This window comes from Gekko japonicus, unplaced genomic scaffold, assembly GCF_001447785.1.
Source record: "Gekko japonicus isolate JY-2015 unplaced genomic scaffold, Gekko_japonicus_V1.1 scaffold2178, whole genome shotgun sequence".
Classification (NCBI taxonomy): domain Eukaryota; kingdom Metazoa; phylum Chordata; class Lepidosauria; order Squamata; family Gekkonidae; genus Gekko; species Gekko japonicus.
The window spans coordinates 224,945-240,696 of NW_015173203.1; the positions used below are offsets into that span (position 1 = coordinate 224,945).

A 15,752-nucleotide genomic window follows, 5' to 3' on the forward strand; every position below is an offset into this window, starting at 1 on the left:
TCCACCCTACAAAGCAGCCATAGGACCTCATATCTGTACCCTGGAGATCAGTTGTAACCAGTGTTCCCTCTGAGGTTTTTAGCTTCCGGCTCACACATTTTTGCCTTACCTCAGGAAGGAGGGCTCCAGAGCAAACTAATTTATGCAACAGCCAAATCGCTCGCTCACAACTTTCATGGCAGTTGCTCACAAAGTAGTATTTTTGCTCACAAGACTCCACAGTTTAGAGGGAAGAAGAAGAGATTGGATTTATATCCCGCCCTTCACTACCCAAAGGTGTCTCAGAGCGGCTTACAAACTCCTTTCCTTTCCCTTCCCCTCCCCACAACAGACAGCCTGTGAGGTAGGTGGGGCTGAGAGAGCTCTGACAGAAACGGCTCTTTTTTCAAGAACAGCTCTTATCAGAACTATGGCTTGCCTAAGGTCATCCAGCCAGGTGCAAGTGGAGGAGTGGGGAATCAAACCCGGTTCTCCCAGATTACTTAACCACTACACCAAACTGGCTGGTTGTAATGTACACATTGGTTGTAATTCTGGGCGTTCTCCAGGTCCTACCTGGAATTTGGCAATCCTGTTATCAGCACATAATGAGCATATTTAACACTGTGAAAGATATTAAGCATGATAATAAAGGCACTATTCGTGTCTGGAAACATGAAACTGCTAGGCGGAACCCCCAAAGTATTATGCGAAGAGCAAAATCCAGTTGCTTGAATTTTGGATCTCATTCTCCCATACTCAGTTATGCCCAAAGCAAGAGCAAAAAAAAAAAGTCCATATTTCCCATATTTACTGGTACATTGTCTGAATTAAGTTCAAAATACCGTTCTTACTTACCGTCTGGCAGTCCCAGTTGCTTAAGGCAGATGGCCACGCTGCCCACACCTTAGTCGCATGCAGGGCTATTTTGGGGCAGGAACGCACAGGAACGGAGTTCCGGCTGGCTCCAGAGTTGGCCACACCCACTACAGCCCTGTGGTCCATCTGGTCCAGCATCCTATCTCACACAGTGGCCATCCAGGAAACAGAGTCCAAGGCCTTCCCCCAGTAAGAACATAAGAAGAGCCCTGTCGTGGCCCTGTCGAAGCTGCATCTGTCTCTTGTGTGGCTGATGTGGTCAAAAAGGTGCCAAAAGTAACTCTCTTCCTTGACGGTCGCTGTTCAGTTGGTCCCCCTGTAACTGTCCAGCAACATTTTTAGGAAGGTACACATTCTCTGTTGAGGACCTGCCCAGTGTCAATCATACTCAAGCTTCCAGGTGTGTGACACAGTAGGAAGGGGTTGTTTCTTAGGGACTGAGTGGTCTTGATTGGGGTTGGGGTGCCTGTGCTTGAGATGGAGGAGGGTGGGATATTCTGGGTGGACCAGGAACCATCCCTAATGTGGTGGCCATGGACACCCTTGTGCCTGCTATTCTCTTTCCTGGTGCAGAGGTCCATCAGTGGCTATTAGCCACAAGGTTAGATAGGAACTCTCTGTCTGGGGCAAGTGATGCTCTGTATTCTTGGTGCTTGGGGGGGGGCACTGCTGGACCTCCTGATGGCACCTGGTATTATTGGCCTCTATGTGACAGAGTGTTGGACTTGATGGGACATTGGCCTGATTCAACATTGGCTTCTCTTATGTTCTTAAGAGCCCTGCCTGGATCGGACCAGGGGTCCATCTAGTCCAGCATCCCGGCTCACACAGTGGCCAGCCAGTTCCGCTGGAGGGCCGACAACAGGGCAGAGAGGCCGAGGCCTTCCCCTGATAAGAGCATCAGAAGAGCCCTGCTGGATCAGACCAGTGGTCCATCTAGTCCAGCATCCCGGCTCACACAATCAGTTCCTTTGGACACCCAACAACAGGGCGGAGAGGCCGAGGCCTTCCCCTGGTGTTGCCTCCTGGCTCTGCGGGATCAAGAGGTTTAGGGCCTCTGGATGTGGAGGTTCCCCTCAGTCACCATGGCCAGGAGCCACTGACAGACTCGCCCTCCATGAATCTATCTAATCCCCTTTTCAAACTGTTTATTCCGGGGGCCATGACGACATCCTCTAGCAGCAAATCCCTCATTTCCGCGATTTCCTTTTGTCCGTCCCGAATCTACTGCCCATCCACTCCCTCCGACGCCCTCGAGTTCTAGTATTTTGGCAGAGGGAGGGAAAATTTCCCTTTGTCAACTCTCTGCCCCTCATGCAAAATTTTATACTGTCTGAAGTTTGACTCTCGAAAGCTCCTTCCTCAAAAAAAAATCTTGTTGGTCTCTCAGTTGCCACTGGACCCCAATCCGACTGTTCTATTGCAGGCCGACATTTCTACCCTCTGAAGCTGTCCTTTGTTTCCTGTGGCTGACACTTGAGACTGGTTTGGACATAGCAAGAGAATGAGGTGACCAAGGCCTAAGACAATAGAATGGACTTTGGCACTTCAGAGTACTGTGCGTAATCACATCTTTAGACCGTGGTGTGATAAGAGTAACAAGCCAGCACAGCAAGCAACGAGGGAAGTTAGAATTTCTCTCCCTGTTCCCTTGTTTTCTGTTTGAACAGAATCGTTTTAATTATGAAAGGAATATCTGGCGCTGGAATCTCATCACCTTCGTTCTGGTGGGGTACAGCCTGTTCTGTAGGGTTCTCAAGCTCCAGCAACGAGGGAAGTTAGAACTTCTCTCTATGTTCCACTTGTTTTCTATCTGAAAGGAAGATCCGGCGCTGGAATCTCATCACCTTCGTTCTGGTGTGGTACAGTCTGTTCTGTAGGGTTCTCAAGTTCCAGCAGCGAGGGAACATAGAATTTCTGTGTTCCACTTAAGAACATAAGAGATGCCAAGGTTGGATCAGGCCAAAGGCCCATCCAGTCCAACACTGTCACACAGTAGCCAAAAATACCAGATGCCATCAGGAGGTCCACCAGTGGGAATTTCTCTCTGTGTTCCGCTTGTTTTCTATCTGAAAGAAAGATCCGGTGCTGGAATCTCATCACCTTCGTTCTGGTGTGCTACAGTCTATTCGGTTCAGTTTATTATATCAATTTATGATGTTACGGTCTACGGCCAGATCCAGTTGACAAAAACAAGCCTCATTCAGGTATGCCGATACGCAAGTTAAAAACGGCAATTAAAATATAGAAATAAAAATTTAACAAAAAACCTGAAATCAAATACATAACAGAGCATCCTAGATTTCCAGTTTTTAAGATTCAAGGGGATTAAAAGGAATGTGAGCTGTCTAGTTAGACCTCCTGAAGGAAAATAGATCCAGTTGGTCAGCCGTGTTGGTCTGAAGCAGTACAACAGATTTATCACATGCCCACGAAAGCTCACACCTTGAATAACCCTTTGTTGGTCTTAAAGGTGCCATTGGACTCTAAATCTGTTGTACTCCTGAAGGAAACTAAGTCAAAGCTCAAAGGGGCAGGACTGAAATTTACAATGCATTTTAATTTGCCTGAGCGCAAAATCTAGCTCAGTGGTGGCGAACCTATGGCACGGGGGCCAGAGGTGGCACTCAGAGCCCTCTCTGTGGGCACGTGTGCCATCGCCCCAGCCAGGCCCAGACCATCATTAAAGTGTCGAATTCTCTGCCAAATAATTTTAAGTAAACGAAAGCCTTTGGGATTGCTTTCCTTACTTTGTTTGGATCATCTTAAGTTAATGTATGGGTTGTTTTTTTCTAAAGTAAAACCTGAGTATTCAGGTTAAATTGCCGTGTTGGCACTTTGCGATAAATATGTGGGTTTGGGGTCGCAGTTTGGGCACTCGGTCTCTAAAAGGTTCACCATCACTGATCTAGCTGTTAGCTTAGTATTAAATGACTAACAGACGAAATTTCAGTTATCTAAACGTGTCTTGTCCCACCCCTACCACAGATCTGTCTACGGGGGGGGGGGGGGGGGAATTGTCTTATCTCAGATTCGTTTATCGAGGGGGCAACGGGGGGAAAAACATGTCCCATTGTCTCCACCTTTGGGGGAGGCAAGGGCAAATCCGCTCTGAGCATGCAATCTTCTTATATCTCCCTTCCAAGATCATGGATGGCATGGCATTACATCTGGCCAATGTAAAAGCCCTCCCGTAAGGGGGGGAATCTAGAGTTTTAAGATATTGGGCCACTGACATGATGTATTTCGTCTTCTCGGGGGCCCTGAAGCCAGGAGTCTTCATTAAGTCCTGCTGGCGTTCCATGTCACAGACAGTCTGTTCATAGGGTTGCCAGCCTCCAGGCAACACCATGCACAAAATGTTTAAAGGTAAAGGTTTTCATTTGCTCGAAAGCCAGTCGAACCCGACTCTAGGGGGCGGTGCTCATCTCCGTTTCCAAGCCGAAGAGCCAGCACTGTCTGAAGACGTTTCCATGGTCCTGTGGCCGGCATGACTAGACGCCCAAGGCGCACGGAACGCTGTCACCTTCCCACCGAAGTGGTACCTATTTATCTACTTGCAGTTTCTTGCTTTCGAACTGCTAGGTTGGCACGAGCTGGGGCCAGAGACGGGAGCTCACTCCATCATGCGGCACTCGGATCTTGAACTGCCGAGCTACCGACCTTCCGGGCTGCAGCTCAACGTCTTAACCACTAAGCCACCGCAGCCCTAGTTATTAGAATTTACTATAATATGGCATATGATGTTCCAACAACGTATTTCTAGCAAGAACCAAATTTCCTACCCTCCACAAATCCCTTCTTGTATGTAATACATAATCTTATAATCCAGAGGTCCCCAACGTGGTGCCCATGGGCATGATGCTGCCTACCAAGACCTTTTCTGGCACTCGCCAAGTGTTTTTAGGAAGTGGGCGGGGCCAGGCAGGGCTTTCGCCCCGCAGTTCTTCTGACTGACTCTTAGAGATTTGATTGGTTGTGACGATTTTTTAAAATGTTGCTTTGGCAGCAACTGCCACCAAAGCACAAGGATCTGTGTTACTGAAGTTAAGCCGTGTCAGTCATTTTGCGGCTGGCTCCGCCTCCTGCAGCAGCCATTTTGCCACTGTGCCCACCCTGCCGTATCAGAGTTGTGTGCCCGCAGGCTCAAAAAGATTGGGGACCCCCTGTTATAATTGCTCACCCCCCAGGGGTCATTTCGTAGAAAAAGAAGTGCAGGAGTTCATTAGCACAACTTATTAGCATAACTCATTTGCATATGCCACACCCTCTGACATCACCGGAAGTGTGTCAGAAGGCAACACCCACCACTCAGGCTCCATGGGACTGTTTTGGATTGCTAGCTATTTGGGGGGGGGAACGTGCAGATCTGTCCTCGCATAGGAGGGAGAGCTTGTGCCTGAATAAAACCTGGTCTTAAAGGTGCCACTGGACTGTTTTGGGCCGGGGGGAGCTCTGCAACTTACCTGGCTGCTTCTTGCTCTAACTGAGGGCTGCTGGGAGCAGGGGGTGGGGCTTGTTGCATGTGTCCGGCCCCTGGGCTCTTTACTGCCGGAGCTTTGCTCCTGTGCGCTCCTGTAGGAAATGACCCCTGCTCACCCCAAGTGCAAATTCCACAATGGAAAAAGTCCACAGTGTATAGCTCAGTTTGTGCTTTTCCTGGTGTCAACCACTCCTCTGTTTGGTGCTAATTGCCTCTGTCCCTTGCATACTTGGAGCAGAAATCATGACCAAACTGGTAGCCATTACTGGCTTCAAACTTCTGCCATCCAGCTTTATGTAACATGCAAAATCTGTTGAAACTAAGTGAAAGCAAGTGTATTAAGAACATTCTAACAAGCAGATTTTTTAAAAAAACTTACCTTGTTTTTAATTAGGCCTTCAAGATTTTTTAGCCTAACTGCTGTAGCCTTCTTGAGTGAAGTTAATCTCTTGTTTTGAACAGCCCGGAAGAAGGGATCTGCGTTATCTCGCTCGTGTTTAATTTTAGGCCGCTGACTCAAATGTCTTCGTGCTGCGTGTCTCAAAACAAGTGTAACGAATACCTGGTTTTGAGAAAGGCAAGCCTTTGGTGGCCAATTTTGAAAAGTGAGCAGATATCCACGCTTTTCCGGCACGCTATTTCATCTCTGTCTACGATTAGGCCTTTAATGGTTGGGGCGCCCAATTACTCTTTGTGTTTTCTATCTCACAATCAGCCTTTGAGCTCCCCAGGTACTATGTCTATTCGGTACAGGTCCCGGACTGTTGGCTGATCTTGTTAGATGATTATCTGAAGGGAGAAACTTGAGTTATATTTTATGAAGTCTCCAAGCATTTCAGCTTCTATTTTAACCACAGCCATCTTACCCATATCCGCAATTGAGTCGTTCCTGAACAATCTCGCTAAGCTTAGGAAGATGTAGAATAGAGGAGGAGGAGGAGGAGGTTGGATTTCTACCCTGCACTTTACTTGGAGTCTCAGAGCGGCTTACAAACTCCTTTCCCTTCCCCTCCCCACAACAGACACCCTGTGAGGTAGGCGGAGCTGAGAGAGCTCTTGACAGAACTGCCCTTTCAAGGACAGCTCTCACAGAACTATGGCTTGCCCAAGGTCATCCAGCAGCTGCAAGTGGAGGAGTGGGGATTCAAACCTGGTTCTCCCAGATTAGAGTTTGCACACTTAACCACTACACCAAACGGGTGAATAGTTGTAACTGCACTACACTGGCTCTTAGCCAAAAGGTGCTTGGTGGAGTGGTAAAATACAGGCCTGTGACATTGGGGCCATTAAAATTATAGACGGAACAAAAAGCAAGTCAAATAAGGTCTGGGTGTCTCAGTTACTTCCTGGTAGGGCCCCCACGCCTGACCTGGGTAGCCCAGGCTAGCCAGATCTTGCCAGATCTTGAAGGTTATCAGCAGGGGTAATTTCATAGAAAAAGAGGTGCAGGAGCTCATTAGCATACCTTATTTGCATATGCCACACCCCCTGACTTCACCGGAAGTGTGTCAGAAGGCAACACCCACCGCTGAGGCTCCACTGGACTGTTTTGGATTGCTAGCTATTGGGGGGGGGGACGAGCAGATCTGTCCTCGCAGAGGAGGGAGAGCGTGTACCTGAATAAAACATGGTCTTAAAGGTGCCACCGGATTGTTTTGGCCTGGGCTCTGCAACTTACCTGGCTGCTTCTTGCTCTGACTGAGGGCTGCTGGGAGCAGGGGGTGGGGCTTGTTTCATGTGCCCGCCCCCTGGGCTCTTTACTGCTGGAGCTCCGCTCCTGCAGGAAAAGACCCCTGGTTATCAGAGTCAGCCCTGGCTAGTATTTGGATGGGAGACCACCAAAGATTATTTATTTATTTGATTTTTAAATTGACCGTCCCTGCTGCTGCAGGGCTCTGGGCAATGTACAACAGCGGATAAAACATAAATACAGTTACAATACACCAATAAATAAAGCTAAAACTCCAGACGGCGAACTAAAATCACTCTCCGTTCCAGGTTGCCAGCTAGAGTGAAAACCAGGATAACTAATACCAGGATCATGACATGGAGGCAGGCGATGGCAAACGACCTCTGAACCTCTCTTGCCCTGAAAACTCCACTAGGGGTCACCATAGGCAAAAAAAAGGTCTGCCAACCCCCCTCCAGGAATTCCCCCCCCCCTTTCCACCAATCAGCTACGCAGTGGGGGGGGACTTAATCAGCAACAGGGGAGGCCTAGCCCAGTATGACAGTGATGTTTCACTTCTAGTGCATGCAGGAAGTGATATTAAGAAAATTAATAAATTTTATTGAATAAAAATAAAACATTATATAAATATATAAAACATATATAAATATAAAACATTTATATAAATATAAAACTAATGCCCTCTGGCCGTGAAAGCCTTTGACAAAATATAAAACTATCGACATAGTGAATCCCAAAGAATACAAACCATTTAACATTGATAATATCCTTGATATTCTATTAAGTATATCTATCTAAAACTTAACTAATTAAAAATCTTATCAGGTTTTCTAATAATACAGTTGGGTTAGCAACCACCTTGTATAAACGAAAGAATTTGAGTTCAGCTAGCTAATATTTATTGATCAAAATTAAAACATACTCTAAATCTGGGGTTTATAGAATATAAGTGATGACATTGTGTTACCGGGCCGGGCCTTCCCCTGCGGCCAGTAAGGCCTCCCCCACTCCCTGCAAGTTACTGGGGGGGGAGGACTGGCAACCCTACGTCCTGGCTGTCTAGATGGCTTTCTGTTGGAGGCCAGCAGAACTCTGGTTTCCTAAAGCCGGCTCTAATAACTGGCCAAGACACATTAATCATTATAAACCTTCACCATACAGTAATGACTTCATAAGTGCTTTACTCAGTCTATAACAAGAGAGAATATGTTGCTTGGGGCTCTGTACTAATGTCTACCAATGTCTTTTTTTCTTGCAGTCTGAACCAATCAAAGTCCTGGTGACCGGAGCCGCCGGGCAGATCGCCTACTCTCTGCTCTACAGCATTGCCAAGGGTGATGTTTTTGGCAAAGATCAGGTAATAGATAATGGGAATTATATTATACCCATAAAACTATACCCATAAATAGTAATTGTTGTTGGTATCAGACCTCCAAAGCAAGAATAAAGCTCCATTGACTCCCAACTCGGCTTGGGTTTTGTAAAGTGGTGCGGAATATTGCATTATGGGAAATCCGGTTCCCATTACAACATACCCTGCAGAGCCTGTTTCTGGTAGGTAAAGGGAAAGGTTTCCCTTGCTTGAAACCAGTTGAATCCGACTCTAGGGGGCAGTGCTCATCTCTGTTTCCAAGCCAAAGAGCCAACGCTGTCTGAAGACTTTTCTGTGGTCATGTGGCCGGCATGACTAAACGCCAAGGTGCACAGAACACCATTACCTTCCCACCGAAGCAGTACCTATTTATCTACTTGCAGTTTCTTGCTTTCGAACTGCTAGGTTGGCAGGAGCTGGGGCCAGAGACAGGAGCTCACTCCTTCACACAGCACTCGGGTCTCGAACTGCAGAGCTACCGACCTTCTGGTCTGCAGTCCAGCATCTTAACCTCTGTTTCTGTTACAGAACTGTAAAACAGAATCTGACCGCTTGCACATTTGTTCTGTCCATTTGTCTGGCGATGCATCAGTTCTAACGTCTCTGGAAATCGTTTTGCAGATAGTTTTTTTTAACAGTATTAACTGTTCTTACTGTATTACTGACTTTTAACAGTCATCTGCCACCTTGAGCCTCTATGGGAAAAGTGGATTATAAATGAAGCAAATCTGGGGGGTTTTTTATTACAGGGCAACAAAATTTAATCTGCCTGGTTCTGATCGACGTTTGCTCGACTAATTTTACACAACTTTAATATGTTTTTTTTCATAGCCTCTGGTTCTTGTGCTCTTGGATATCACTCCGATGATGACCGTGTTGGATGGTGTACTGATGGAACTCCAAGATTGCGCTCTTCCACTGTTAAGAGGTGACCCCTCATAAAAACACTTAACTTTTGGTTCAGTACAGACGAGCAGTGTGGTCTGCAGATGTTGAGACTGGAGGTCTACTGGGGCAGTGCAAGATACTTGATGGCTAGGCTTGCATTATAGTTCAGTATTTGTGGGTATAGGTTGGGGGTTACAATGCATAAGGAGTGCTTTTGCCTGGCTTTGGCTGTCGTGGCAGCTGCATCCCTTCCTGCGTTGCAGCTCTAGTTACTGCGATCCATGCTGTAGTTCCCTCTAGACTGGACTACTGCAATGCGCTCTACTTGGGGCTACCCTTGAAGAGTGTTTGGAGGCTGCAGCTAGTGCAGAATGCTGAGGCTAGACTGCTGGTCAGGGCAAGCTGTAGGGAACATGTGACCCTGATATACAGCAATTACACTGGCAACCGATCCACTCTCAACCCAAATTCAAAGTGTTGATTTTGACCTTTAAAGTCCTACATGGCTTGGGACCAGGGTGTCTGAAGGCCCATCTTCTCCCGTATGTTCCTGCCTGGGAATTAAGATCACAAGAAGAGGCCCTCCGGACCGTCCCATCAATCCAAAAAGCTCATGTGGTGGGTGCACGAGACAGGGCCTTTTCAGTGGCAGCGCCACAATTATGGAACTGCCTCCCCAGGGGTGTGCATCTGGCCCCCTGACTTCCAGTCTTGAGGAGGCAGCTGAAGACAGTTTTATTTAGGACTGCATCTGATTAAAACAGTCCTTAAATTGTGATTTTAAATTTTGTTCATGTATTTTTATGTAATCTATTCTATGTATTTTATTTAAATTGTAAGCGGCTACAAGCTCCGTAAGGAAGAAAGGCAGTGAATTAATGTTTTAAATAAAATAGTAAGGAACTGAGTGCCAAGCTAAATGCCCATCAGCTAAGACCAACTTGTGGCAGGTTCTGTCCATAAAGGTAGCAGAAAGGGGCTTCAAATGTATGGCTGTGTCATGGCTCAGGTGGGGTGTCACCTTACGCTGCCACCACTCTGGTTTTAGGACCCCTTGAGAAGGCCCAGAGCACCCTCCCAAGACCTTCAGACCTCCCGAATAATAGGCGTGAGGACCAGGCAGAGTAAACAACAAATAAGAGGTTTATTTTTATAGGAGGTCTCAAATATGTGAAACAAACAAGGTGCAAGAGCAAGAGCAATAAGTGGGTGAAGAGAAAAGAAACCAAGTGCCCTAACGCAACTAGACTCACAGTCCATAGTCCACTGTCTCAGTGGGGCCTGAGTCTACTCACCCTTCCTCTCAGGGTGAGGGTCTCTCCCAGCAGCAGCCTTCCCTCTGGCCCTGCTCTCTTGGAAGAAAGAACAGCTTTTCTTCTGTACCAGCTCTTTTATTATAAGTCCCCTTTCTCTGTGATTGGATAAAATTGGTGCCAAAACCTCTCAGGGACTTCTGGAAGTTGTAGGCCTGGCCTCCTCTCACTGCTACTCAGGCTCCCTGGGCCCGCTAGGCCTTTACTTGCACAGCCCAGATCATGACAGGCTGTATAAATGGAGTTTGTTCAGCAATGTGCTTGTACAGTTTTGCAAAAAGGAGCAAAGAATGCCTGTAGAAATGTGGATCCCGCTGATTCAAGTAACTGAAGTAACTCAAGTAACTGTTAACTTGGGTGTGCTACAATTAATTTTGGAGGTGCTCTGCATTCGGTTCCACTAAGCAAATAAAGTAGCTGCTGAATCATGATTTCGGGATTAGAGATGGCTACCAGCTGCATTTTTGTGGTTTGGTTCGTGGCTGAACTGCGAACTGAACCGGTTTGTGGCAGCTTGTGAGCCATTTAAAATTTAAACCCCTGCTTTCTGCTCCCCACGAAAAACCATGGGGAGCAGAAAGCAGGGGTTTCAGTGGCTGAGGGCCATTTAAACCCGTTTTCTGCTCTGTGTGAACGGCATCGAAATTTCTGGAAGTTCATAGCAGCTCTTCAGTTCACGAACATTGCTTTGTGAATCACGAGCCAGCCAAAATTCGTGACGAACTTTAGTTCATCAGCAGCTACATGCCCATCCCTATTCAGGAACCTTGAACGAAAGAAGGAGAAGGGGGTATTAGGCTGGATCCAGTGATGCCCTTCCGCTTACAGACAGAGTGTTCTGCACGCGGAAAGGCAGTTCTACATTTCTCACTAGAGCAAAAGTAGAACTAAATCCAGAGATGCTATTCTGTTTGTCCTACCCACCTTTTGGACTAGCAGGAGCCCAAAAACTGTTACAGAAATGAACTGCTGTAGAACTTGTACAATGCAATCCTGAGAGCATTTCTCAGAAGTGAGCCCCATTGAATAGACCTGAGCAAGATTCTGAGTAGACTTGTTGGCCATGGCACTATAAGAATCCTGAGTGAGTTGTTAAACCTTTGTGGAGTAGTACTAGCATCCAGGGCTTTTTTGGTAGAAAAAGCCCAGCAGGAACTCATTAGCATAATAGGCCACACCCAACAACAGAAACTCATTAGCATATCCAGCCACACCCATGAGAGCATAGCTCATTAGCCTATTAGGCCGCACCCCCATGTTATCAGAAGTGTGGTCATCCAGCCACACCCACCTTTTGCTTCTTATCCTGTTTACCTTGTTTGTTGTCCAAACCCAGGGCTTTTTTGTAGCAGGAACTCCTTTGCATGTTAGGCCACACACCCCTAATGTAGCCAGTCCTAATGAGTGTCTGCTGTTGGGTGTGGCCTATTATGCTAATGAGTTCCTGCTGGGCATGGCCAACTTGGGGGCCAGCCGGAACTCCGTTCCTGTCCATTCCTACCCCAAAATAGCCCTGCTAGCAGCAGTTTTGCTACAACATGTGTCTCTTTAGAGCTAACCTGCTGTATTTATGCTTTACAGCAGGGATCCGCAAAGCAGTGCCTGTGGGCGCTAGGGCACCCACCAAGTGTTTTTAGGAAGTGGATGGGACCAGGCGGGGATTTTGCCCAGCAAGGCTTCTAATTGCCCACCGAAGATTTGATTGGCAGTGCAGATGTTTAGAAATGTTGTTTCGGCAGCAGCTGCCACCACAGCACAAGGGCCTTCACGGTGTGACCGAAGGCAGGCTGGATCAGCGATTGCTGCAGGCATTTTGTGGCTGAGTCCACCACACTGTGTCAAATTCCAAAGGTGCCTGTGACAACCTCCTATTGTGGAGGACTAGGTTTCTCTTTAAATTATATTGGGTGTTTATAAAATAGGTAGTTCTGGCTGCCACCAGGAATTTTCTTAATTCCAAATCCACTCTTATCTTCTTATGTTGGTATTGTGACTCAGGGTCTAGGCTTTCAAGGGTCTCTGTGATCCTGAGGAATAATTGATATGACTTCTGGGGTTAACTTAAATAAGAGAGGGTTTATTGAAAGGGGAACGAAATAAGAGGTTGGTTATTATGTAACTGGTTGGGAATAAGGTTCCTGTAAATGAGCTTGTCAACTGTATCACTTTAATACACATATACTGATCATTCTCAGATCCCAAACAGATTCTTTCAGCTCTCTCACTGACTGAATTTCCACTGAACAACTTCAACTGCTTTTTTCCAACTGTCTCTCCTAACTGACTGACTGACACTCACACAGATCCACTTTAAAAACTCCTCCCACACTCTCTCATCCTCCAATCACAGCACACTTGTCTCTCTCAATCACTCTAGTCTGCTTATCCCCACACTTCAACCAAGCATTTAAAGGCACACACACTCTTGTAAAACAAGGAATCGTTACAGTGCCCAGCAGGCTCAAAAAGGTTGGGGAGTCCCGGTCTAGAGCATCTTAAGATTTAGATTAGGTCAAATAATTGAAGCTAACTTTGCTTTAGTACAACTTAAGTGCTATCCTCCTTTTCCAAAGGCAACAGGCCTTTCTTGGCAAAGAGAAATAAAACTTGTCTATCGTTTACTTTTTAAATTGTGGATCGCCACACATCTGACTCGCGTGGGGATTCATTCTGAGATCTGTCCTTGGAATGCCACTGTCGTTCTGCTTCCTAATGCCGTTGTTGAGGTCCTCTCTGTTTCTGCTTTGCAGAGGTCATCGCGACAGACAAAGAAGATGTGGCGTTTAAGAACCTCGACGTGGCCATTCTGGTTGGCTCCATGCCAAGGAAAGAGGGCATGGAACGGAAAGATTTACTCAAGGCCAATGTGAAAATCTTCAAGTCCCAAGGCGCAGCACTGGACAAGTATGCTAAGAAAACTGTTAAGGTGAGTAAGTTCGGGGTATAACCAGGGGTCATTTCCTGCAGGAGCACACAGGAGCAGAGTTCCGGCAGTAAGGAGCCCTGGGGGCGGGCACATGCAACAAGCCCCACCCCCTGCTCCCAGCAGCCCTCAGTTGGGCCACGAGGAGCAAGAAGCAGCCAGGTAAGTTGCAGAGGCTCCCCCCCGCCCGCCTTCAGGTACAAGCTCTCCCTCCTCTGTGAGGACAGATCTGCATGTTCCCCCCCCCCCCAATAGCTAGCAATCCAAACCAGTCCAGTGGAGCCTGAGTGGTGAGTGTTGCCTTCTGAAACACATCCAGTGATGTCAGGGGGCGTGGAATATGCAAATAAGTTATGTTTTCTATGTTTCGTTTTCTATGAAATGACCCCTGGCAATCGCTGTCCTGAACCAAACACCTGGCAGAACATCTCTGCCTTACATGCCCTGTGGAAAGATAACAAGTCCCACAGAGCATGGATGTTACCTGGCAGAGAATTCCACCAGGCAAGGGCCAGGGCAGAAAAGGCCCCAGCCCTGGTTGAAGTCAGCCGGACCTCTCTTATTCCGGTTTTGGGCCAATTGCCTATTTAACGGTTGCAATTTGTGTGCCATTAAAGAAGCTTCGTCGATTGATTTTTTCCAAAAGACAGCGTACATACCTTTAACGTCCTTCTCCCACCCTTCCGCAGGTCATTGTGGTAGGCAATCCAGCAAATACCAACTGTTTGACTGCATCAAAATCCGCCCCGTCCATCCCAAAAGAGAACTTCAGTTGTCTGACTCGCCTGGACCACAACAGAGCGAAATCCCAGGTACAGGCCGGTGTCCCATGCCTAAGCTTTTGTTGTGTGTGATCTAGAACAGACTGTATCCCTCTACACCAGGGGTGTCAAACATGCGGCCCAGGGGCCAGATGAGCCCCCCCCCCCCACCGGAGGGCTTCTATCAGGCCCGCAGTGGAACTGGGCTGTCTTCTGCTTCTTCTTCCAGTTCTGCTGCTGCTGCGTCATCGTAGCTTTGCAGGTTACAGATACACACCCGAACAGCATACTCAAGACTGCAACAGCACAGACATTTTGATGCAATAATTCAGAGCAAGAGGTGTCAGTTATCAGACACTGTTAAATAAATAAAACATTGCAAGAGTCCTAATGTCTTAACTATGTTTTTATTTTAAGTTAAAAAAATACCCATTTGTGTTTGTGTCCTTTATAAAGTTTCTATCTCCGCTACCTGGCATTACATTTTATGACACATATGGCTCGGCCCAACAAGGTCTCATTTATGTCAGATCCGGCCCTCCTAACAAATGAGTTCGACACCCCTGCTCTACGCCGTGTCTCGGAAATGGCAAGGCTGAGAGGTGCAACCCTTTCTTTCTCTCTTCCCCCCACACTTTCCGCTGGTCTAGATTGCTCTGAAAGTCGGCGTGACCGCCAGCGATGTAAAGAACTGCATCATCTGGGGGAATCACTCTTCCACCCAATATCCCGATGTCAACCATGCCAAGGTCAAAGTGAAGGGCAAAGAGGTCGGCGTCTATGAAGCTGTGAAGGATGACAACTGGCTCAAGGGGGACTTCATTGCGGTGAGTTGTCGTTCTGGGCATTCCCACCCGTGCGCCGTAACGCGGCTGTGTGACAGGAGGAGCAACTATCGCAGAGCGAGAGGTGTTTCATGCTGGCTCACACTCATTGCTCACACTCATCTTAGTGTTACATCCCCACATCATGAGAATCTCGTACATGACAAGTAAAGAAGTCTCAGAGCGGCCTACAATCTCCTTCCCCTTTCCCTCCCCACAACAGACACCCTGAGAGGCAGGCGGGGCTGAGAGAACTCTCTCGAGGACTGTCCTTGAGAGAGCAGCTCTGAGAGAACTTTGTTGTTGTTGATGTTTTAAATCCCCAGAGGGATATTTTTAATTTTGCAATGGACTACAAAACTACAAAGAAATATTAGGAAAGGGACTACAACTAGGGATAAAGAAAAGAAACCACACTAAACTAAAACCCCAAGAGAAGGAGATCTTTTCACTGTTAGTAAAAACAAGAAAGGGGACCCGCGAAAATCGCGGGGGGAGGAGCGGGGGAGCTCCACACAGAGCAGGAGAGGAGGAAGAAGCAGGTAAGCTTCCCCCCCATCCCGTCGGTTCCCCGTCTCCTCCACACACACCCCTCCACTACCATCCCCCGGCTCGCCGCCCCCCCAGTCTCTCTCCCCCC

The 15,752-nt window shown here is 47.4% G+C and overlaps 2 protein-coding genes across 2 annotated transcripts in view; one reads left to right on the top strand and one right to left on the bottom strand.

The window, feature by feature from the left end:
• WDPCP (WD repeat containing planar cell polarity effector) overlaps positions 1–5,782 on the bottom strand; it is a gene marked incomplete at its 3' end in the record, with an annotated part of 206,145 nt that extends 200,363 nt beyond the window's left edge. Inside the window, exon 1 of the mRNA XM_015422667.1 lies at positions 5,721–5,782. The remainder of the gene's footprint in view (positions 1–5,720) is intronic.
• The window catches only part of MDH1 (malate dehydrogenase 1), a 27,408-nt gene that overhangs the window by 5,440 nt on the left and 6,216 nt on the right, over positions 1–15,752 (top strand). The window contains exons 2-6 of the mRNA XM_015422668.1: positions 8,290–8,388; positions 9,235–9,331; positions 13,355–13,530; positions 14,217–14,339; positions 14,939–15,115. Coding sequence (XP_015278154.1) covers positions 8,290–8,388; positions 9,235–9,331; positions 13,355–13,530; positions 14,217–14,339; positions 14,939–15,115 — 672 coding nt within the window. The remainder of the gene's footprint in view (positions 1–8,289; positions 8,389–9,234; positions 9,332–13,354; positions 13,531–14,216; positions 14,340–14,938; positions 15,116–15,752) is intronic.